We start from the raw sequence: 24,322 nt of genomic DNA, 5'->3' as shown, positions 1-24,322 counted from the left end.
TCTTTCAACACACACCTGATCCAATACCAGCCACTAGTAGTGGTTTGTTTATATAATCACCTGATCTGAGAGGACACGTTCATCATGGTCTAATCTTGCGCCATCAGAACCGATATATTTTTATTAATATTTATGAACATTTTAAACTCTTTAATATGACAAAATCTATATCTGTCAACCAAAAACCAAATCACATCGCTTATTTGCTTAAATTTGCAGCTCTAGGCTGAGAGAGTGTGTCAGATTTTGGTCCGATAGGGATGCACATAAAAACAAGTTGTGAAACTTATCAAATGCCAAAAAATTAATAAGTGTCTAAATTTGAGGCTCCCTTTGAGCTTGAGGCCCAGGCCAAATGACCCTCCTGGCCCCCCCTCTGATTGGCCCTGGGTGCAGTTAAAAAACAAAAGACAACCCTCAGAATTAAATAAATAACCTTCTCCTTGGAAGAAAGAATCTAACCAGCGAGTTTTTTGCAGCATGGGGTCAGCAGGTAACTCTCCTTCCCTCCCTCTGCACAAAAAGAAGCCAGAATGTTAACTATATATGCCAAGTGTGCATGAAGAAACAAGCCCACCATCATGCAAAGTCTACATCACGTGTGTTCAAATTTTGAGTCGATATTGAACCATATAACATTTTAAATTAAAGCCCTATATATTCACCACCACAGCGGTCAAAATACAAGTGTGTGTGTGTTATTGAACACTGAGTTTTCCCAGTGTATCAGATATAAAAATTACCTAATCTAAGTAGGATTATAGAGTTTTATTGGAAAAATCTGCAGATTTTTAATAATCTCTAAATATTTCTCTAGAACTAAGATTGCTGTATACAGAGTAGGTAGTACAGTGGCCCTAAAATAGTTTATGCTGTCTATCACATATTGCAGCTAGGAGTACTTGCTTCTATGTTTAGAAAATAAAGGAAACAGGTTCTAAAGATACTCTTTCCTATAAACTTGTCTTAGTTCTTAATTGTTTTCCATTCCTGTTAGCTGTCTTTCAGAAACTGATTTCATATAAGTGGTTTCAAGTGTCCTTATGCCTAGATTTGCTTCCTAAAAATTAAATTTCATGTTCTAAAAACAGGACACAACACTCTGGAAACACCTAATGGCCTTAATTCAAGCCTGTTGTAACTTGATTAAGTTTTGTGCAGTTATATATCAGGGATGATTTGGATTAAAATGTTTAAAGCAGTGCAAATGGACTGTTTTTGTTTTTTTTAAAAAGGTTGCCATCTTGTGACCAGTGTTGAGAACTGTATGATTATACTAAAAATCTTAGAGAAACTCAATTTTAAAAAGAAAATAAGATTTTTAAAAAGAGATTAATTGTTTATACTATAACATACCATGACACCATTACATTATAAAAATACTGAGTTAGATTGTAGTGGATTCATCTGTTAGAGTTATAGCCAAAGTAGAAAATGTATGCGACTGGTTTATGCTTTGTGAAATTCAAATTTTTCCCTGTAATAAAGCACTTGTTTTTCTTTGTCTAACAATATATTATGTTAAAATAGGTTACGGTTTTGGATTATAATTGCAAACAGTAAGATGCTTTTATTTTTAGCATTTGTAAGCACTGCAAGCAACAACTGTAGATTGATTAAGGAGGCAGGAGAATTTAGAGGCCCATTAACCATGGACATTGGGACCACTAAACCACCAGAGCAGCCAGATCTGTTTGTTTACCATCTGCCATTTGGCATGGTCATGGGAAAAGGGAAAAGGACAATTCTATGAACAATATATTTGGCTTATTGTGGCAGCAAGAGAACATCCAAAAAAGTTACACAGAAGACAACCCATTCAGTCAGTGCTTATTTTTGTTTACTTTCTTTTTAAAGTTATCACTGTACCTCCAAGGACTGGAATTAACTACTGTATATAACAGAGAAACTCACTGGGTACTGTAGACCAACAGATTTGTACACAAAGATCAGTAGTTTTTCAGCTTTTGCAGCAAGCAAATGGATGATCAGTTTTTCTTAGTTTCATAATTTTTTGTCTTTATTTCTTGTTCTCCAGGAAGAAGAATTTGATAATTTATATTGGATGCAGGCAGTGGTTCAGAAGTCCTAGGCACTAGGTTTGAATCAGACAAACTCTAGAAATACGGCTCGGAATCATGCCAGGGTCAAATCAGCCCTTGCAGAGTTCCTTGACACTTGTTTCGGTAAAACTTTAAAAACCAAGGTCTTGTCTGAATTGCTTGGACATTAAAGATTCCTCGCCATTTTTATAAGAATAGAGATTTGTCTTGGTACCTTTGGCCAAAAATTTCCTTCCCTTGTTGTACACCAATAGCCTGTCAGAGTGCTGCTGCTCTTCCATCCCAGCCTTGTAATTCTGGAGAAAAGCTTGAAAACATGATTCCTAAAGACTCAAAATCCAAAAGGCAAATGTAAAGAATCCCCAAATTACTATTTTTTTTAAAAGTCACAATCTGTAAGCCAATCTTATGATTTTGAGGCCTGATTTATGATTTTTGAACACTTGGCAATGCTGTGCTAGCCAGAGGAAAAAGTGAGTTCAATTGACATAAGGTTCTCTGAGTTGGTCTTTAAGTGCCGAAGATTCCAATGATAAGCTGGCATGCCTTTGGCTTTTAATGTTTTGGAAACTACCATATATCCATTATCCTTATTTTGAAAGAAGTAGTTAAATAAGTTCTTAGGACTGTTGAGGAATATCCATTAGTGTTACTAATTTCTGACACATTTGTTACCATCAGTGAATGTCAAAATGGGAAAATCAAGCCTTGCTTGGTTAAGAAAACTCCTAGAGCTGAGCTTGTACATGGATCACCAATTTTATTGACCAAATTCTGTCCTCAGTTACATTTAAGTGAAACCCCACTGACTTCAATGAGGTTTCCCAGTGTAATTAGTGGCAGATTTTCATAACTACTTATAAAATAAATGAATCTAGGATTAAAAATAAATGTGAATAGAGAAAGTGTGAAGTGCACTCAAAGCTCTAATTATCATCATCAAAATTAGAATTTTCATTTTGTAAAAGCATAAATAAAATGAAAGTTTTTGACCTTGGACTATTACATTCTATGTTCCTGCATAAAGTTCATTCTTCTCTCTCTCTCTCTCTGGTCTCCTCTGAGGGAGGCTTAGGTCTGTCAAACATAGTATTTCCATCATCACTGGGATTCGCAGTTACTATTATCCAGTAATTCTTATCTTCTTCAGCTTTATGGGAATCCAGATAGGTGTGACAGATGACTTCATATTCCTTTCCAAAGTATGACCTGTCAAGAGAAAATAGTAGCACAGCTAGATATAATGACTATACACTCCACGCTCTCTGTCTCAGAAGTTAACGGTGAGTCAATATAAACTGTAAATTACTCCTCTAACCAATTTGCCAATACCTTTTCTCACATAGCTTTTGGTTTATTAAGCCATATTATTCATGCATTTTAAAAAACGTTATTTGTCAATTATAATTTTAGAAATCAAAAGCCAAAAGGAAAAGTTAGCAATGGTCCAGATTCACCCAGCTAAATCCCAAAGCACTCCAGGGGAGTATTCATTCATCCTGAGGAAGAGCAAGTGTTGCTGCTGCTGCCTGCCTTCCTTCAGAATTTCCACTGGTGAATGGCAGCTCTTTTTAGTTGGGGTGCTACAGGTGCCCCATTGATATAGGGCTGCACTGAAAACATCCAGTTCCCCAGCCAACTCTACTGATTTTGGGGGCTGTGCTGGGTTACTACAGGCTCCCTGGCTTTCACCATTTCAGCCTCACCCCAGCAAACTTTCTGCCTCAAAGGCCTCCATGATGGTCTGATACGGATTCTGAGCTGAACTTTGTTTGAAATTAAATGAGAGAGAATTGTTATACTCATTAACAATGTAGAGTCAAAATACTAATTCAATGCAGAAGTTACATTCACATCAATATATTAACTTGGTTTTTGTGAGAGTCCCATGTATCCTGCATGCAATTTCCTGCATTGTTTTAAAATATATATTTTTGATCTATGACACTTCCTCATACCCAACTTTCTCTACAAATAAAGGACTACAATTGGTCAGAATATTCAAAGGGGGGACTGAACCATCCAAGAAAGAGAGAAGTCTGGAAATCTGAGGGGAAAATGTGGAAAAAGGTTGAGCTGATTGATTGCAGACCCAGGGTAGAACTAAATTACAGCCTGACAATAAATTGAGAGTGAGTGAATGTGTTCTGCACTCTTTTTGTTTTCCCACTAAATGTGTGATTAGAGCACTTGTCTCATTGCTTATATTTTTGATATACTGAACTTGTACATCATTATATCATGATTAATGAAAAACATCCCTGATATTTATATTGTCATAAATTACACTTACCTTATCCAATAGTTCCTAGGAACTGCTAAACCCCGATTTGTATGGCAATGAGTGATAAGGACTTTAGTGTTTGCCTAGAGAAAGAATAAACAAGAGAATCTTTTTCACAGATATTTTATAGACTGTTGTTAAATAGTCTTTTTGCCGTGCAAGTGAAACGTTTTGAGTTAGTGAATATAACATGTTAAAAACACAAGCTCTGATTCTGGGCCACTTTGTACCTCATTGATACTGGACTGTCATGGGCTCGTCCAGCCCACAGTGTAAATAAGCTGGTTTTACAGCTTAACTGCAGCGATCCCCAAGGGACCATCCAGTAGCCCACAGTAGCTGAATGTATAGCATTGTGGCCACTCCCACTCATAGAATCATAGAAGATTAGGGTTGGAAGAGACCTCAGGAGGTCATCTAGTCCAAGCCCCTGCTCAAAGCTCTCTCCTCCAATACACTTCTTCCCTTCATGGGCATGTCCCAGTGCTGGGCCCTGTAAAAAAGAGCAGTGTAAAGCCAGGGAATGGTCCTATATCAGCAGAGGAATCCCAGTTTCACTTGGTGTTTCCTGGTGGAGAGATCCTTCTGGTTGCCCCAGCACATTTTATTGTGGAACAGTCTAGAATTTGGGGCCTCTGCATTTTTTAAAACAAATTTTTACTGTATGGTTACATTTTTGCAAAGCACACTTTTAATTTATTTTTACAATACAACAGGATTGATCTTAAATTAACCTGTTTAAAAATATTTTTAAAACTGCCATGAAAAGAGAATATTGTCTTAATCAATTACATAATTTTAACCAGGTTTTGAGAGTCAGAAGCTTCATAGAAATATATTACAACAGAAGTAGTGGCTGGCAGTGGAGGAACAGTTATATTTATAATATAATACCATTACTTCACATTTACCTTGAACTATAGAGGTCTTAACTGAGGGATCTCTAAGCATTTTAGACGCATTAATTAAACTTCCAGCACCTCTGTGAGGTAGGTATTACATCCATGTTACATATACACACTGAGGTTAGCCGCCACATTTTCAAAAGTGGCCACTGATTTTGGGTACCTCCATTTTTTGGAGCCCTGTGGGCCTTATTTTCAGAAGTAAAGAGCAACCACAGCTCCTATTATTAGAAGTGGAATTGAAGATACTCAGTGCTTCTGAAAGTCAGACTGGGGGGGTTACAAATTCAACTCCAGAACCTGAGGCACCCAAAATCAATGGCCACTTTTTAAAATTTTGGCCAAAATATTTATCCTAATTACACAGCAAGTCAACCCCAAAGTTAGCATTGGAACCCAAGAATGCTGAATTCTAGCCCCCTGCTCTAACCATTAGCTATCATTTGCAGACTGTTTCCCCCGTTTTCCCCAGTTATGTATGGATAATTTGCTTTTCACCACAACCTTCAGAATACTGTAAAGAATAAAATGAATGCAACTTTTTTTTAAAATGGTTTATCGAAAGCATTAATTAAATACTCTTAACATTTACTAGGGTTTTACTTTCTATATAATTTCTTACAGGAACTGGAAATCCTTCATATTCAAGACGCAGCTGTGGATCCAAAAAGGTAGCTTGCCAGCAAGTCAGATAGGAGAGCTCATCTGTCAAAAACACTTGCTGAAGGTATGATTTTTTAGCAAATCTCATAAATGATTTATGGTCACTTGCAAGATATAACTGTAAATGGAAACATACATGAATGGCAATGTAAGTTTAAATGATTAAACTACTAAGTTACTACAGATAAAAGAACAATTGTTTGCGTTAAGCAATGTCACACAAATTTATATAAAATAATTTTAAAACACTCAACTAATTTTTAATAATTGTTTACCAAATTGATTGGGGTTTTTTTGAGCATAGAGTTTGTTTTATTCCAGAATAAAAAAAAAATTGGTGAAGAAGAGTTTTATATCTGTGCAAGCAAAGAATTGTAAGTCCAACATGAAAGACTATACAAAAAATGCCTGTACAAACATGGGGTTACCTTTATGCTTCATAAGTAGTACTATATTTCTGTTGTTGAAATATGTGCTTCTACTGTTAGGGATGATCCAATGCTCACTAATTTAAATAAGCATTGGATTGGACCCAAAACATACTGCAGTTATAAAAAAAAACAAAACTGTTTTTTCAACACTAGGAACAGATTCTTTGTGAAAAGTCAGTCAGTCAATTCTTATGAATTCAAAACTCTTAACTATAACACACGCTACATGGCTGATGAGCTTATGAATAATGTGCTACATTCAAATTGAACAAGTGACTTCAAAAAGAGCGAGATATAGAAGTTAATCACTGATATATAAATGAGATCTGTATTCCAAAGGGTCACTGTGATTACAAAGACACAGGCAAGGTTGCTAGGCCAAAAAAAATCTATCAGTGGTACCTATAGTGGCTTTATATATTGTCCTCTGATTCTGCACTCTTCCTGTCTTCTGAACAGACACGATATTAACATTTACTAGAATCCTGCTGCCTGACTCAGACTGAGACACTAACATTTTACTTACTTTAAAAAAAAACAGACTTTCATTCACAGGTTCCAGATTTGCCAAGCCTCTTCCATTTTCAGGAGAGTCTCTTGTTCTCAATTCATTTAAAGGCAGAGTTTAAAACATCAACCTTCCTGCATTTTGTGGTGTGTTTCATGAGATATTTAAAATGTCCATCTTTTTAAAAAATCTCCCTCACTCAAATCACCTGAGTTTGATAGTCCTGTACTGTATTCCTGATTCCTAGAAATTTGGTAAAGCTCTCTGAATAGGTGTTGCATTTGAGACAAGCCATGATAAGGAAATGCAAGTAAATATTTGTTTTTAGGGGGATTTCTTTAAGCCCCAAATAGTTTATTCATAGAGGATTGTGATTTGGCTATAGGGTACTTTCTATGCAAATGTTAACTGTAGATTTTAATATATTGATAGCTAAACATATATGCTATGAATATGACCAAATGACAGTCACACTACTACTGGACAGGGGACCACAGTCTTATCTCAATTACACTGGTGCAAGCACAGATTAACTCAGTTGACCGTCAGTACGGTTGTTCTGGATTTACTCTGGATTTAACCTAAATCAGAATGTGACCCTAGGTCTGTCCTGCAAAACTGGTATGTCTGGCCATGTACAATATGACACATTGAGTGCTCTACAGTATATAGCTTATCCCCTCTCTTCACATGAAGTGCTCCAAGTTCATTCTTTGCTTAGTAATAACTATTGCATATTTTATTGCCCCAAAATAGCATGCAAAATATGTACAGTAATCTAATTTACAGTATCAATATGTACTACAGTTTTAGTTTACACCTGTGTTGACTTACCATTTGATCGGTAAAACCGCCGGTTGCCCCAAGACCAAAATTCTGCCCAAATCTAATGGGTTCACCCATAGAATTTCCTTCAACACTGTTAACATAGGAAAAGAACCATATAAACGAAAACAGGCCATATGAATTGATTTGTGTGTATGTGTATATATATATGTGTGTGTGTGTGTGTCTGTGTTCAGAATTACTAATTATAGAAGAGGCTGGTGTGACTGCTTATTATTAAGGTTGCTATTAGAAAATACATTATAGAAAGAGTTGGAATTTAAATAATTATAGAAAGAGTTGGAATTTAAATAATTTACTATATAAATATTTAATCCTCAGAGTGGAAAAATAGGCTGTCAATGCTATTTTTCAGCTGCATACATTAAACACATAGGCTGGGATTTTCAAAGGAGTTTAAAGGAGCTTGGTGTCCAAATATCATTGAAATTCAGAGGGAGTTCAGCACTTAATTCCCTTGAATCCCTGGTGCCATTGAAAATCCCATTCCATATGTTTAATTCATGTATCTGAAAAATCCCTGCCAAAAAGCAAAAGGAGTGTTTCCCTGTAATTTACCCTGTTTTGTTTTCATATCGATTTATCACCCATTTCAATGCAAAAAATAAATGTCTGCTAATGAAATGTCAAAGTTGAGAATTTAAATTCAAAAGTCAAGTTGCCATAGTGATGTTAACTCATTTCCTTTGATCATAAGTATTATTCTGCAACACTGATGTATTTTGTTAAAGGAGCACTAGTACAACCTCATAAAAAGACAGGAAACTGAAAATGCTTTAGTCCTGTAGCTATATTTAATCGGGGCAACATGTCCCCATCATCCACTTCAGTGGTTATGACTAGGCTATCAGATTAAAATTGCATCATCTTTTCCCTTATCTATATTTTAATTAATAATTTTAAGAATAAATTTAACTTTACATAATTTATGCTCTTTGTTTACTTTTTTAGATTTTGGTGAGTTTACAGATCTAGGTGTCTCTAGTCAATGTCAGCATCTAGTTCCCTTCCATTAGCACAGTGATACAACGTTTGGCTTTTAAACCCACAGCAGGGAATGTTTAAATAAATAAAAAATATATTTTTGGAGTTTCTTTTTAGTTTATGAAAACATTCCTATCTACACAGAAGTGGTAGGCTCTATATACACATATAACAAAAAGAAAGCCTCTACCCCAAACAGTTTACAATTTAAGTATGACATCTTTTCTAATATTCTCAAGAACTATTCAGAGATACTGCTCAACTTTTAGAATGTCAGGGCAAAGAGGCACCCCTTTGCTCTTTTGTGTCCTTGCACAGAAGAAGGAAGTATGTCAGATTTAACTAATTCTCATAACTCAACATCCATGCAGGGTAATTAGTTATGTTTGTAAATGCTTTGTTAACTAAAAATATTGCTCTATGTCAATAATAAGCTGTAGAGTTTATTCAACTTTAAAATTTGTTAGTTTATGAAAAATAAATACAGTGAGCCTGATTCTGCTTTTGCAACAGATTTATACCGATGTAATCTCATTGATTTCATTGGAAATACTGGATGCACACTGGCACGAGAGCAGAATCGGGCCTAATGTGTAATAAAAATTAAACCATTAGTCTGAAATCAATAAAATGTTGCTCTGCACATTGATTTTCATTTTTAAGGAAGTTCATTGTCTATTTCACAAAATAAGATCTACCTTAACACAAGGGTTACTACTGAATCTATTGAATGCAAGACATCAAACCTTAGGATACGAAATGCATTTCGACCAACAGGGTTCACACTTTTCACTGCACTCACTCCACAGGGGACTTGCAATGACTCAGATAAATGTACTGTTATATCATCTGGAGTAACAGCCAAAGTTAGATTGCCAGGCACTGCAGGGTAATTCTCCATAGGTGATTTATTGTTTTCAGGGCTCAAAAGCATCACAGTGTCTCCAAAGTGAACAAATCCATCTTTCGAAACTGATAGTTGCATCTAAGTTAAAATATACATAGATTGGTATAGACTGTTTAAATTTGTTTTAAAATTATTGAAATTATTGTAATGTATCATATAGAATGCTAAAACATAGTATTCTCACTATGCCGATGCTACTGATTCACTGCAACATTTTATAAGCGGTGAAGCGGAATTGATGAAAGGCTAAGAACTCATTACCTGCTTTAAAAGATTATTTTTAAGTCTCTTTGATTTCTGTATCAGAAGTTCTCCTTTTTCTCTTTTATACAAAAAATCTTTCAAGAGGTCCTGTTTAAAAACAAAAGTGAGAAATTAAACATAGTATCCAGCATTTTAAAAATCATCTTGGCTTTAAATGCAATTTAAATATTTTTTTAAAAGGGCCCCATTTAGGCGAAAATCAATGAATAGGTGCCTATGGCAGGTGGCTCACAAATATTCCAGGAACCTGAGTCTGATCTCACACTAGTTTTACACTAAGGGTAAACCCATTAACTTCAGTGGAGTTACTCCCCATTTACACAAATGTGTGATCTACTCTACAGTGTACTCTAGCTTACATCAACCTATCTATCGGCTTGTCTCCACTTACCGGGGGGAATCGACATGTGGCGATCAATCCACCAGGGGTCAATTTAGCAGGTCTAGTGAAGACCCACTAAATCAACCACCAATTGCTCTCCCGTCCACTCTGGTACTCCACCAGAATGAGAAGCATACGCGTAAGGTAAGTTGACACTGCTGTAAGTTGACCTAAGGTACATCAACTCCAGCTACGTGAATAACGTAGGTCTACTTAGCCCTGTAGTGTAGACCTGCCCTATGTAAGTGTCTACAGAAAAATTTCACTCACACTGCCATAACTGCCCATCTACGCAGACTTCATAACTCCACCTCCACGAGAAGCATAGAGTCAATGTCACTGTAGTAAGGTCAACGTGTTGTTAGTGTAGGCCAGAGGTTCTCAACCTGCAGCCCGCTTGCAGCCCAAACAGCACACAACTGTGGCCCATATGACATCCTCCGGGCCATACAGTAGTGTATATATACTGTGTTGATGTGGCCCATATAACACATTGAGAGGTGTAAATAGGTTGAGAACCACTGGTGTAGATACTGCATTGCTTACATAAGACAGTTACCTTTTCCGTAACTGGTGTTTTTCGAGATGTGTTGCTCATGTCCATTCCATATTAGGTGTGTGTGCTCGCCACATGCACCAGTGCCAGAAGTTTTTCCATCAGCAATATCCATAAGGGATCAGCTCTGGTGCCCCCTGGAGTGACACTCTCATGGTGCGGTAAAGGGGCACTGCCGGCTTCCCCGACCCTCAGTTCCTTCTTGCTGGAAACTGTGACAGTGGGGAAGGAGGGTGGGTCATGGAATGGATATGAGCAACACATCTCGAAGAACACCAGTTATGAAACAGGTAACTGTCTTTTCTTCTTCGAGTGCTTGCTCATGTTCATTCCAGCAGTAGCCCTGGAGGTGGGTAGGAGTTCACAGACGTGTAGATTGCAACATAGCTCTGCTGAATCCAGCTTTGTCCCTGGCCTGCTGAGTGATGGCATAATGAGTGGTAAATGTGTGGACAGAGGACCATGCTGCAGCTCTACAGATGTCCTGGATAGGGATGTGCGCCAGGAAGGCCGCCGAAGATACCTGAGCTCTCATTGAGTGGGCTCTAGCAATCAGCGGCGGCAGAACCCCCGACAGGTTGTAACAGGTCCTTATGCATAAGGTGATCAAATTGGAAATCCTCTGTGAGGACACTGGATGGGGGCTGCAGGAAGGGCGGCCAGTACGTCGCTTGGCCCACGCCGCTTCCTGCAGCCCCCATTGGCATGGAGCGGTGAACCGCGGCCAGTGAGAGCCGTGATCGGCCGAACCTGCAGACGCGGCAGATAAACAAACCGGCCCGGCCTGCCAGGGGCTTTCCCTGAACAAGTGGCGGCCCAAGTTTGAGAACCACTGAGCTAGCCCCTTCCCAGAGCCTGAGTCACAGATTTGGATGAACCCGATGGCCCCAGACGCCATGGGCAGCAAGCGCTCATACACTCTAGGGCAGTGGTCCCCAACCTTTTTCGTCTGGCAAGTGCCCGACGATGAGCCACGGAGGACCGTGGCAGCGGATGAGCATCTGCCAAAATTCTGCCGCCGAAAAGCTGCCATCACCACCCAGAGGTGGCATTTTGGCGGTGACATCTCTGGATGACGCAGCTTGTCGGTGACATTTCGGCGGATGCTCGTCCGCCGGCCGGCCAGTAGGCGGGCGCACTTAGATGCCATGGCGCCCGCGGGCACCGCGTTAGGAACCCCTGCTCTAGGGATTAAGGAGTTGGGCAGCTGCTACCAGGTCTCCTTCCCACCCGCGGATTAACAAGCAGGCTGCCCCCTCCCCCTAGGATGCCAGCCTGCTTTAGCTTGGTGCTGCCCAACCCAAGGGGGGGCGGTGCTGCTGCTTATGGCGTGGGGCGGAGGGGGCGGCAGAAGGTGCTGCCCAAAATGCTGGGGGGTGCGGGCAGAAGGAAGGCGGGGCCACCCCCAGCCCGCCGGAACGGGGGGGGGCGGGGGAGGGGACAGAAGGAAAGCCCGCCGGAGGGGGGAGGATCCGAGGAAATGGCAGCGGCTCAGGTACCTCCTCTAAGTACGTGTCCTCGTTCCAGTTGGCGAGGCGCACCCCCGCGCTGTAGGGCTTGCCGCTCAAGCTAGCCCGGCCGTTCATGCTGGGGGAAGGTCGGGGTGGGGCTCCGTTTGGGGGGGTGTCTCAATAGAGGAGTCGGCTCCAGGCAGGCTTCTCCCAGCGCCCGCGCTCGCTAGGCCGCGGAGAGTTTACTGGTTGCCAAGGGAACGGTTTTAGCTGGGGATTGGATGGTCTCGAGGGCCGAGTCCGCCAATGAGGGGTGAGGGGCGGGAGTTTCTCTGCTTTCCCGGCGCTCCCGCAGCGTCTCAGTGTAGCAGGGGAGACGGTGGGCTGGTGCTGGGGTGGAGCCTCCCTGCCTCTCCTCCCTGGGGCCGGGAAAGGTGTGGGTGGCCCTCATTGCAGCCCCCATCTCAGACCAGGGGTGGCGGGGGCTCACTGCAGCGCTGTCACTCCTGCTCCTCATGTATCTGGCTGGCGCCATCTCCCAGGCAGGCTTGTTTTGCTCACGTGACCAAAAGAAAATTAGGTGTCACCAAAAGTTCCCAGGCACTGAACTCTGGTGAGCTGCCCCTGGCCTGGAGCTGCCCCCAGCGTCTGCAAAACACCCCCACGCTGCAGCCGGAGCAGCCCCTTGCTGCACTGCACTAAAGCACTGGCCTGCAATACACCCCCACGCTGCAGCCGGAGCAGCCCCCCTCCAAGGCACTGGCCTGCAATACACCCCCACGCTGCAGCCGGAGCAGCCCCCCTCCAAGGCACTGGCCTGCAATACACCCCCACGCTGCAGCCGGAGCAGCCCCCCTCCAAGGCACTGGCCTGCAAAACACCCCCACGCTGCAGCCGGAGCAGCCCCCTGCACTGCACCAAGGTACTGTTGAGCTGCGCAGCTCACCCTGTCTTTTCACTCATTCCTGAGGGCTGTTACTGGAGTCGGTTGGAGCATTTTCTCTGAAAAATATTTTTTTCCAAAAAAAATGGTGAAAATGTGTTCAAAGAGATGTTAATGAAAGTGTCGGCTTTTCAGTCAGCTCCAGGTATTATGGACTCTTGTCAGCTGTCAACTTGTGGCGGTCAAGTTCTCCTTACTACTGAAAAGACTCTATAGATGCCTGTGATTAATTTGTTAATTATGCCTTAGCAGAGATTGCTCTATCCTTCCTTCCACTGATCACACTGTCTTTCCATCTCTAACCTCGCTGTTCTTTAAAGTTTTTCTTCTTCATCTGTCTATGTTTATATTTAGCTACGGACCATGTTCATGTAACTTTCAGAATCCCTTATAAACCCAGATAAATATGAACATTCAGAATTAGGGCTGCGTCTCCCTCTTCTACTCAATTGTGCCAAGGGATTGCCGCACATATGGAGAGCATGGATTGATCTGTGGGGGACTTTGTGTCAAATTTTGCTGACAGATTTCACAGCTTTATGTCTGACATTTTCCTGTACTATTCTCTGTTGATATTCCCATTATAATGATCCTTAGTAAATAGTTTTAAAGCAAAGCTTTAAGGTAAATTCTCTATGATGTAATCTGTTTGTATTGATTAACAGGAAACATTAATATGTAAAACAAGTATATAAGACTAATATATAAGGAGATCTAAGAGTTCAGAAGTATTAGGTGACTGACTTCCTTTAAAAAAAATGTTTAGGTTTGTGATGACCTTAGATTTGAAACAAAATGATACAGAGGAAAGAATAGGAAAAGTGATATAAATCTGGTTATTTGTAGTCTCAACTGTTACCAGACAGCTGTGAAATTGATTTTATAGTGAATGAATGTAAACAGATTTTAAGCTGGACAAATTTTAAAGAAAATATTTCTCTTCATGTGGACAGCTGGTCTTCACGTTAATGTCAGCTATAGGATTGATAATAGTTTTATAGGAAGAGTGGATTTATTTATTTATTTTATTTATTTTTGCCTCTAAGCCAAAACTAAGCTTCCTTCCTTATTGCTTGCTTTCTTATTTAGCATAATCCAAGGCCTAACAAGACAAAGTAAAACCCATTCTTGTAGAAATAGCTCCCCTCTGTGGCCATTTCTGAACAATGACATTTTCATACATAACTGCTGTGTTGTATTGACCCTGTGTTGTATTGACACTGTCCTTTTTTCTATTGTTTAATTTAAATAGGCAGGAAAATGTCATTCATTTTGGCTCAGGACCAATGACCAACACAGATTTTAGAAGCATCACAGTGATGTGCAGCCTAAAGTATTTGGATTCATACAGCTTTGATTAAACTCCTGCTTCACTAATACACTTCTACCCGATATAACGTGACCCGATAGAACGCGGGTTCACATACAATATGGTAAAGCTCTGGCATGCTGCTCTGAGCAGCGTGTTAAGGGGGTCGGGCCAGGCTGGGGCTGAGGGGTTTGATAAGGGGCAAAGTGTCTCTGGGGCGGTCAGGGGCTTCCCCCCAACCCTGGGTCTGGGGGGCAGGAGCTGTGGGAGGGCACTTTTGAGGGCCCCGCAGTCAGAGTGGCCCGGGGGATTAGTGGGGCGCTGGGAGCAGCCCGCTCTGCTTCCCTCGCCCCAGCTCCAGCCATGTCGCTTGCGAGAGGGAGCTTGGGGGAAGGGATCCCCCTTGCACTCACCAGCAGCGGCAGAAGCAGAGCAGCCCAGCCCGCTCCACTCCGCCAGCTCCCAGCAGCAGCGCTCCGCTTCCCGCCACAGGTGAGTATGGGTGGGGGGTGTCCTTTCCCCAACCTCACTGCACTCACCAGCGGTGGGAAGTAGAGCAGCCCAGCCCCAGCCAGCTCCACTCCGCCAGCTCCCAGCTGTGGTGCTCCGCTTCTTGCCGCAGGTGAGTGCAGGACCTATCCTCAGCCGCCCCCCAGCGACACGGCTGGGGCTGGGGCAAGGAAAGCAGAGCAGGCTGGGGCCACATCGCTCTGCTTCCCGCCGCAGGTGAGTGTGGCGGGGCATCCTTTCCCCAACCTCCCCGCACTCACCGACGGCGGGAAGCGGAGCACTGTGGCTGGGAGCTGGCACGGTGGAGTGGACTGGGGCTGGGCTGCTCTGCTTCCCGCTGCTGCCGGTGAGTGCCGGGCGGGGCGGGGAGGGGTGGATAGGGGTCAGAGCAGTCAGAGGACAGGCAGGTTGGGTAGGGGGTGCGATCCTGGGAGTGATTAGGGATGGGGGTCTCTGGAGGGGGCGGTCAGGGAACAAGGAATGCAGGGGAGGGCAAAGCTAGTTTGATATAACGCGGTCTCACTATAACGCGGTGAGATTTTTTGTCTCCCAAGGACCGTGTTATATCGGGGTAGAGGTGTAATTTGTTGTAAGCACTTAATGCAACGTGTATTTTGCTGAGCTGTTTTCACAGAACCAAAAGTTTTAATTAGGTTTGTTTATCATAGTTTTACACACATGCTTATGTAGGTATATAGCATTTTAGTCATAAGCATGTAACGTAGTCGTATTTAGATTTACTTTTTCTTATCTCTTAATGTGCAGTGCTATGAAATTTGATATATTTTACTTTGTTGTCTTGTTTTCTTCTTGGAATTAACCCTGTATTTTAATTAATATGCATTATTGACTATTATAAACCATACAGTGTTTTTACCAGAAGTGGAAGAATATATTGGCAATTCAGCAAGCTATCATAGTTTTAATACGTGTCAGTTTTGGAATGTTCTGTGGTTTCTCATGGATTATGTTTCTTTTATACAAATGTTATAATTTGCATACATATATGTATGTATAAATTACACAAAAAAACAAAGTAAAAGTATTGCTGTACAGAGCAAAATTAGTCTATACACAATATGAGTCTTGTCTTGCCACCTGGAAATTTTTCACTTCTAATTTCATAATATCCTCTGAAAAACAAATAAAAAGAGCTTATTAAAAATTATTCAGTTCATAAAATGAATGTCTTTCTTACAAGCATGGCTAAGGGCATGAAATGCAAATTACCTTGATTTTCTTGTTATATGTTAAACAAAATGCATCTAATGAAAAATAGTTTATGAATTATTAAATACTTTGTGTGAAATTTTGCCTCCTCCCATTGAAGTCAGTGGCAGAACTCCCATTGTCTTTAGTAGAACCAGGGTTCCAACCTGTATTTGCAGAAGGATTTGCTAGATTGATCAACTTGTCAACATAATTAATCAGACTTGGGGATGTGTGTTGATTTAGGGGAGCATAGACTATCAGGGTTGGAAGGGACCTCAGGAAGTCATCTAGTCCAACCTCCTGCTTAAAGCAGGACCAATCCCCAACTAAATCATCCCAGCCAGGGCTTTGTCAAGCCTGACCTTAAAAACCTCTAAGGAAGGAGATTCCACCACCTCCCTAGGTGACCCATTCCAGTGCTTGACCACCCTCCTAGTGAAAAAGTTTTTCATAATATCTAACCTAAACCTCCCCCACTGCAACTTGAGACCATTACTCCTTGTTTTGTCATCTGGTACCATTGAGAACAGTGTAGATCCATCCTCTTTGGAACCCCCTTTCAGGTAGTTGAAAGCCGTTATCAAATCCCCCCTCATTCTTCTCTTCTGCAGACTAAACAATCACAGTTTCCTCAGCCTCTCCTCATAAGTCATGTGCTCCAGCCCCCTAATCATTTTTGTTGCCCTCTGCTGGACTCTTTCCAATTTTTCCACATCCTTCTTGTAGTGTGGGGCCCAAAACTAGACACAGTACTCCAGATGAGGCCTCACCTCTGTATCCTATCCCTACCCTCCAGCATATCTACCACTCCTCCCAGTTTAGTATCGTCTGCAAACTTGCTGAGGGTGTAGTCCACTCCATCCTAGAAATATGAAGTTTATTGGAACATCTCTGAGGGTGAGATTTGTCTGTAATCAGTTTCTTAATGTATTAGGCTTAGACTTGCTTTTATTTTGCTTTGTTCTGTCTGTTATTACTTGGAACCACTTAAATCCTACTTTTTATACTTATTAAAATCACTTTTGTTTATTGATAAACCCAGAGTAAGTGACTAATATCTGGGGGAGCAAACAGCTGGGCATATCTCTCTATCAGTGTTATAGAGGGCAGACAATTTATGAGTTTACCCTGTATATGCATTATACAGAGTAAAACAGATTTATTTGGGGTTTGGATCCCCTTGGGGACAGGGTGTCTGGGTGCTGGAGATAGGTGACCCACTAAGCAGTTTTTGGTTAAAGTCTGCAGCTCTGGGGCTGTGGACCGGACCCTGAGTCTGGGTTGCAGCAGGCTAGTGTCTCTGGCTCAACAAGGCAGGGTTCTGGAGTCCCAAGCTGGCAGGGAAAACGGGCTCAGAGGTAATCTCAGCACATCAGGTGACAGTCCCAAGGCGGTCTATGTGACCGAACTCGTCACAGAGGGTATAGCCACACTGCAGTCCAGTAAGTGGTTACAGCTTGGGTAAGCATACCTGCACTAGCTTCAGTTGAGCTATCATGGCTAAAACTAGCAGCATGGGTTTAAACGTGGGCTGTACAAGCCTGCCCAGAATCCTGGGAATAAATTCATGTTGTTAGCCCATGTTGGGGATCCGTGCTGTCATCTCTTCAGTGCTAGTTTTAGTTGAGCTTGCTAGATTAAAGCTAGTGCAGGTGTGCCTAGCCAAACTGCAATCACGCCTTCTATCCAGTGTAGACATACCCAGTGTTTAAAATGGGAATGTTTGCTACTCAGTATTTGAAATTCAAGTTGTGTTGCTTAGTTGTGACCTGTCAATTTCTGCTACTTGACTGGATGAACATAACTCTGGAGATCTTAAAGAAGCGCCCAGGGTGCTTAATCTCTTAGGGAAAGTTGGTAGATTAGGAAGAGGTAGCATATAAACATTGTAGACCATTTAAAATCTTTTTATTTCTGGGCCCTACTGGACTTGTCCAAAGCATCCTTCCTAAAAATATTAAACTGGCCATTTTATTGGTTAGGTGGGGAGTTTACATTTAATTGTCTCATTGAAATGACTCTTTGCCATGGCTCTATCAAAGGATTTTTTTAAGTAATGTTCCACCCCATTTAAAATATACCAAGTGTGCTGCATTTGATGAACTACACATTTCTGTCATAGTGCACAATCTCTGACACAATGTAGCTATGTGTGAGTATGGGGTGTGGCCCTATTTATGAAGAGTGGAAATCAGGTCATTGTCTGTCTTGTTTATTGATCTGTTTTAAAATTTGATTTCCATAAATACTCATGCTTGGGAGTTTGACATTCACTTTGGTTACCATAAATACTTGTGCATGAGACTTTGAAATTTGCTTTTCGCTAGCAGCTGTGTGAGTAAAAAGCAATCATTTGAATGTTTGCAGAAAGCAAGCAGTAAACTATGATTTCAACTACTCTTGCTTTAACTTTTTGGGCTTGTTCAAAAGTGAAATTCTGGGAATCTGAACTGCATCTCTTGAAACTGAAGAATGATATTTTTGCATGGCCCCCTGTGAACCAAAACTATGGAGTTTCTTCCCATTTCAGTGCTAAACAATAAAAGCACTTAAGGTTACCTTTGCTTGTCCTTTTTAGAATCACATCTTTACTTGCTGTTGTAAATTGCCATGCTGAGACTCAGGCTCAGAGCCAATGATGCCTGCCCATTTTCAGCTATCATCTGCCTCCAATGACAGGGTTTATAAAATTCACTCCAAAAACAAAATTCACCACTTGTTCCCTTCTGGGAATATACACCGGACTGTTTTGAATCAGAGTAACGGTAGTTTTAAATAACAGTAGAGGTGCATGTTAGTGCATCCTCAAACCTTTGCAAAATTCACTCATGTAGAATCTATGTATGTATTGAGGAGGGCCTGTATCAGAGGTTTACTTGTGGTACTCCTGCTTTAGGGCTAAGGAAATGTTCTGAATCCAAATACCTTAACTGGACCCAAACTACTTTACCTATTATACATAAATGGAACAATTAAAAAACTATTATAAAGGAACAGAAACTGAGCTATGTATTATGCTATAGAACAGTACTTCCCAAACTTAGGATGCCGCTTGTGTAGGGAAAGTCCCTGGTGGGCTGGGCCGGTTTGTTTACCTGCCTCGTCCGCAGGTTCAGCCCATCGCGGCTCCCAGTGGCTGCAGTTCGCTGCTCCAGGCCAATGGGAGCTGCTGGAAATGGTGGCCAGTACATCCCTCGGCCTGCGCCGGTTCCAGCAGCTCTGCTCCAGGCCAATGGGAGCTGCTGGAAGTGGCGGCCAGTACATCCCTTGGCCCGCGCCACTTCCAGCAGCTCCCATTGGCGAGCAGTGAACCGCGGCCAGTGGGAGCCGCGAACGGCCGAATCTGCAGATGCGGCAGGTAAACAAACCGGCCCAGCCCGCCAGGGGCTTTCCCTACACAAGCGGCGTCCCAAGTTTTGAAAACACTGCTATAGAACATGAATCAGTTACATCCTTTTTAGTATAAGAAAATGGAATAGCATCAGACTCTTTGTCCTAAGGGGAAAAGAACATGTGTACTGTAATTGTTTTTCACATCTTCTGCCACCATTGTACTATTGATGATTTGGATTTGGATGACCTTTCTCTGGCAGTCTGTCTATGTCAGACATCACGGGCTACAGAAAGTATTTTATATGTCTGAAAATGCTGGCAACAGTTCTAACTTGAGACTCTGAACATTTCAATATTTCCCTGTCCCTATTGGTTAGTAAACAAACTCTTCTCAGTTGACAGTTTCTGTTTGACTTGTGAGAGGGAGATGGTATTTCAGTATAATGTGGGGAATCCAGGAATAGTCTGGAGATAAATATAGTGATAAATGATCTCAATACAAAAGCCCCAAATGGTAAAGTACAGTATACTTGGAAGGAAGAAACCAGAGATCTCCAGGCAGTGTGAGTACAAAGTGTTGTGCAGAAGCAGTGCTCTTCTGGAGAGCACTATCAGTTGTTGTTTTTTTACAGAATCTTAGCTTTAATTAAAGAAAAATTCATTACCCTTAGGCTTATGAAGAAAGCCATTAGAATGTTAAACCACTGCAGTGTTGTCAGAAAGAACACCTGAAAACAACTCTAGCTGGTGTGAATTGCCCTGGTTCATCTCATTTGGACAATAACTCTGAAACCTAATGATGGCAATTTAAAGTTTAACATTTTTTAGCTTTTCATTTTAGTAAAATATCTAGTTATTCTAGGATTTTGAAAATTGGGTAGAGTATTCTAACATTTGGAAAAAACCTCCAGGCCTTAATTAATTAATTGTTTAAGTTTTTCTAGAAAAGAAAGAGTGTCAGCGTGGGGGAAGGTGATTGAGGTGATACAGTGTGCATTTCTCTTCAGTGCTCCTGAGTCGTTGAAATGAAAACATGTGTAAGCAGGGTCTGAATGAACTCTCCCCTGACAGCTAGTTGGGGAGTGGGAGAGACTTCAGGAGCAAACTGTATTTACATGCACATAACTACTTTGCATAGATATCTAGAAGACAGGAGCTGTGTAGCTCCAAGTGATCAGCTTTGGCTGGTGTTGGGTTACAAATCACTTTAGTACTGAATGCAGGGGTAGTGAAATATTATCTTCATTGTATGACTAAAGGGGAGCAGAACTGTGCTGAGCTTGTCCCAACTGAGGGGTCACCCTCAGCTGAAAGGAACTCGCTAAGCTTGGGGCTCAAATGCCAGACCCCTATGAAAGTAAAAGGAGTGGGGAGTTGGGGACAGTTGTCCCAGCCAAGAGGTCCCCGGTCTGGTTTAACCTGTCCCACCCCACTGTTCAAAGATAGAGTTAAATAGGCTTCAGTAGGAGCCTTTTGCTATTTTAAGTACTCAGTAAGCGCTGAAATCAGTTGTGGTGGGGCAGTGTTTCTGCCCAGCCTGCTGAGAGCTAAAAATCACTGAGAGATTGACCTACAGAAGTCACAGAGAGAGGTAGGTGGCAGCAGAAGGTAACTGATGGGTGGTGGGGCGGCCAGGCGGCGAGGAGCAGCGGCTGGCAGGGCGGCCAGGTGAAGCAAGTGCTCAGATGGCAGAGCAAGCACGGTACCTTCTTCCCCGGGTGGGACCCTGAATCCTGGGTCTTCACTGACCAAGGACAACCACTGTGAGTGGGGGTATGGTGAGGAATCAGAAAGGGACACACTAAAAGAACTTTTGGTTTTAGACAGGGCCAGCTCTACCATCTTTGCCGCCCCAAGCAAAAAAAAGAAAAGCATGTGCCGCCTGAGGCATGTGCTTCCTCCACTGGTGCCTGGAGCCAGCCCTGGTTGAACACCAGAACATGAGGCAGAAGACTCTGCCCCGTGCTTTCTGGGGTGGGTGTCCTGCTCACAGTTTATGAATCGTGCTTGTGGCCGTTCCCCTAATTCAGTGTTTCCCAAACTTGGGACGTCGCTTGTGTAGGGGAAGCCCCTGGCAGGCCGGGCTGGTTTGTTTACCTGCGGCATCCGCCAGGTCCGGCCGATCGCGGCTCCCACTGGTCGCGGTTCACCGCTCCGGGTGAAGCAGCGGCCAGTACGGCCCTCAGCCCGGCCCGCCAGGGGCTTTCCCTACACAAACGGCGACCCAAGTTTGGGAAACACTGCCCTTATTAATAGTGAGTGACTTCCTTCCTTTCATTAAAAATTTCTTCTCTACACTCAATCTCTGTGCTTGTGAGTGGGGAAGTGTGGCCTCTCAAAGGTGCCCAGGGGTGGTGTGTAATTTTCTCAGGTTACTGGGTGGGGTCTTGAGCTGGTTCTGTGTTGTATTGTTGAAAAGGAACCCCTAGATATTGACTCTGGTTGCTGCCAGCTCCACCTGGCAGAAGGGTTACACATGTATGAGTTGGAGATCCTATTTTCCTAGTCATAAGATGGCTACAAATTATGGCTGATACAAAGAGTGTATTAAGAAAGATATTTAAATTACTTGTCCATAATAAAAAGATAGAATAAAAGCCTTATAACCGCCCACTGGGACCAGCTAAACTCCTGCAGTTACAGCATCGAGGAAGGGAAAAACAATCTCTTTGGATTAGGGATGAGAAAATGCACTTTCTGGCATTTATTCCTTTGAATATCTGTTTTGGGGAGAAATATCGTTCTTGATAAAATAGCCTTTAAAATATATTGGTCACATGTCCTCTTGTTTGCTCTTCCCAATGGAAGTCTGAAACTGTTTTCTCTCTGCCCTGTAACTGGAGGAAGGCGCTAAATGTAGAATGGCTGAGTTATGGGATTTGATTTTAGATGTCAGGATACCATTCTGATGGATGAACACTTCATAGTCCTGAGACAAACAAGTGCTGGTATGTGGGTTTGTGTGCATACTGTTCTCATGTAAAATGAGCAGCTTCCACAAGAGGGTGTCTATACACCCTTGTGAGCAGGAACAAATTCTGAAAGGACCAGCATAGAGTATTTGATTTCTGTTGCATAACAGCTTACTGAACTTTGGACATATAAGTTTCATTTAGGAATAAAGTGCATGAAAACAAAATAAAAACTGTTGGTGTTGCTCCAGTGTAACAGAATACAGCTTCCCCTCCAGCACCACCTATGACTCTGACAGTAGTAAGCATTGTCAATAAAGTAAACAGATTTAACTTAGAAGACACTGATACAAGTATAGTCTTGTGCTGTGCTGTGTGCACTCTCATTGTTCAGACCCACTTTAGGAGAAAGCAGATGAACAAGAGGTGAAATTCAGTGCAGGGCCTATGCTTAGACACAGTCCATAAGAAACTGCATTCGATATTAGTTGAATTAGGAGATTTACTAAGAAATATGGTAATTTCAAGACTGTGACTCAATATGAGTAGCTTTCTAGCTAATACTTTATCCAAGGATAGTGAAAACCTAATTAGCATTCAAAAGAACCTTAAACAAAGGAAGGCCTGGACAGTAAGAAATACCAACACCTCTTGTGTTCATCAAGTGCCAAGGAAAAAAATCAAAATGATAGTAACACAGCATATGTGTAATATACTAAATACACACAGAGAAACAGGGTGGATAAAAAGCAATGATTTAAAAAAAAACATTTTTTTTTAATTTAAATCAGATTTTTTTTTGATAAAATGCTTTTTGATCTAAAGATAGTTTTAATTAAGATATATTATACCTCAAAGATATCTCATCATGGAATAGGGATTATAAATTCTAATTCTACAATATGCGACAATATATTCATGTAATGTTTAAGAAAAGTTTTGTAAATGAGTTCCAATAGTTCATGGATTAGGAACCCAATTTTAAGGTTAATCTTTCTATCTACCCAATGGGACTCAATGCTCTGTCTAGAACAGGGATCGGCAACCTTTGGCACGCGGCCCATCAGGGTAAGCCACTGGCGGGCCAGGCCTCTTTGTTTACCTGCAGCGTCTGCAGGTTTGGTCGATCGTGGTTCCCACTGGCCGCAGTTCACCGCTCCAGACCAATGGGGGCTGCGGGAAGCGGCGCAGGCCAAGGGATTTGCTGGCTGCCGCTTCCCGCAGCTCCCAGTGGCCTGGAGCGGCAAACCGCAGCCAGTGGGAGCTGCGATCGACCGAACTTGCGGACACCACAGGTAAACAACCGGCCCAGCCCGGCCCGCCAGAGGCTTACCCTGAAGGGCCGCATGCCAAAGGTTGCTGATCCCTGGTCTAGAAGATACTATCAGAGATGCTTAGTTTTGCTGTTTGAAGAAAAAAATCCAGAATACATAACGTTGTTGTTTTAGTTAAATAAAACAATGTATATGTCTATCTGATGATGTTCTCCTAATACAGCATGGCAAGAAAATCCTCCAAATATTAATGATTAACCTGCTGAATTGGAGATAGTTCACCTTCCAATGACTTCATAAATATCTGCTTTAATTACCTTTGCTAAATGAAATAACAAAATAATCATTCATTTTCTGTTATAGCTGTAAAACAAATCTGAAAAGTTTTCAAAATAAATCACTTAAAAATGTGTAGTGTGTACCTTCTAAAAATGAAACCTACATCTATCCCTGTGAAGAATATGTATTAAGGTTATAACAGCCAACAAGAATGCACTTCTATGTAGAAATCCATGATTAAATTGAGTCTTCCTGACTAGTGATTTAAATCAAATCCACCATGCAGAGAAATAAAAAATGCAAAAT

General features: G+C 41.8%; 1 protein-coding gene across 1 annotated transcript; it reads right to left on the bottom strand.

Annotated features, from left to right (window-relative positions):
• Positions 1-2,782: 2,782 nt before the first annotated feature.
• Positions 2,783-12,530, bottom strand: CFAP161 (cilia and flagella associated protein 161). The gene is made up of 7 exons (XM_044981099.1): positions 12,293-12,530; positions 9,853-9,942; positions 9,431-9,669; positions 7,689-7,773; positions 5,875-6,033; positions 4,357-4,430; positions 2,783-3,272 (listed from the first exon to the last, which is right to left on the bottom strand). The coding sequence occupies exons 1-7, from the start codon at positions 12,377-12,379 to the stop codon at positions 3,092-3,094; spliced, it is 915 nt and encodes a 304-aa protein (XP_044837034.1). The 5' UTR covers positions 12,380-12,530; the 3' UTR covers positions 2,783-3,091.
• Positions 12,531-24,322: the final 11,792 nt, after the last annotated feature.

Source organism: Mauremys mutica, chromosome 11, assembly GCF_020497125.1.
Source record: "Mauremys mutica isolate MM-2020 ecotype Southern chromosome 11, ASM2049712v1, whole genome shotgun sequence".
Taxonomy (NCBI): domain Eukaryota; kingdom Metazoa; phylum Chordata; order Testudines; family Geoemydidae; genus Mauremys; species Mauremys mutica.
Note: the sequence above shows the minus strand (reverse complement) of the source record. Positions and strands in the feature narration are given on the sequence as shown.